Source organism: Carlito syrichta, unplaced genomic scaffold (assembly GCF_000164805.1).
Source record: "Carlito syrichta isolate Samal-C Ts95f unplaced genomic scaffold, Tarsius_syrichta-2.0.1 Scaffold155049, whole genome shotgun sequence".
Taxonomy (NCBI): Eukaryota; Metazoa; Chordata; class Mammalia; order Primates; family Tarsiidae; genus Carlito; species Carlito syrichta.
This window is the reverse complement of record NW_007099145.1, coordinates 1-481: the sequence shown is the minus strand read 5'-3', so window position 1 is coordinate 481 and position 481 is coordinate 1. Positions and strand designations below refer to the sequence as shown.

General features: G+C 64.9%; 1 protein-coding gene across 1 annotated transcript; it reads right to left on the bottom strand.

The window, feature by feature from the left end:
- Nucleotides 1–6: 6 nt before the first annotated feature.
- On the bottom strand, nucleotides 7–478 carry LOC103252350 (cactin; the record flags this gene model as incomplete). Its single annotated transcript, XM_008050977.1, has 1 exon — nucleotides 7–478. A coding segment is annotated over one exon (472 nt), but the record flags the coding sequence as incomplete, so codon positions are not given.
- Nucleotides 479–481: the final 3 nt, after the last annotated feature.

The window sequence follows — 481 nt, the reverse complement described above, 5'->3', positions numbered from 1 at the left end:
GGTAGCGGTAGCGCTTGAAGTGGAACCAGAGCTGGAAGATGCCGTTGGCGAACTGGCAGCGGAAGCCGTGGCGGTGCGAGTACTCCCACTCGCGGCTGACGATCTTGAAGGCGATGTCCTCGTAGGGCGGGCCCGCGCGGAAGCGCAGGATGGCGAAGTCCTTGTTGTCGGCGCAGGCCTCCAGGAAGTACTCGGGCGTGGCGCGCTTGTCGATGAGGTCGGGGTAGAAGATGTTGAACTTGTAGCCCTGCACGATCTTGGGCGGCGGGTTGTCGAAGTCGTAGTGCGTCTGGTTGTACTTGTTCCACTCGAAGCCCGTGTGCACGCGGTTGAAGAAGCGCGGCTTGCGCGGCCGGTACTTGTCGGCCCACAGGTAGGCCTTGCCGGCCAGCGGCATCTCCACGCTGAACTGCGCCTCGTCCTGCGCCATGCCCTCGCGCGCGCGCCGGAAGAAGATGTCCTCGGCGCTCTCGCTGGCGTC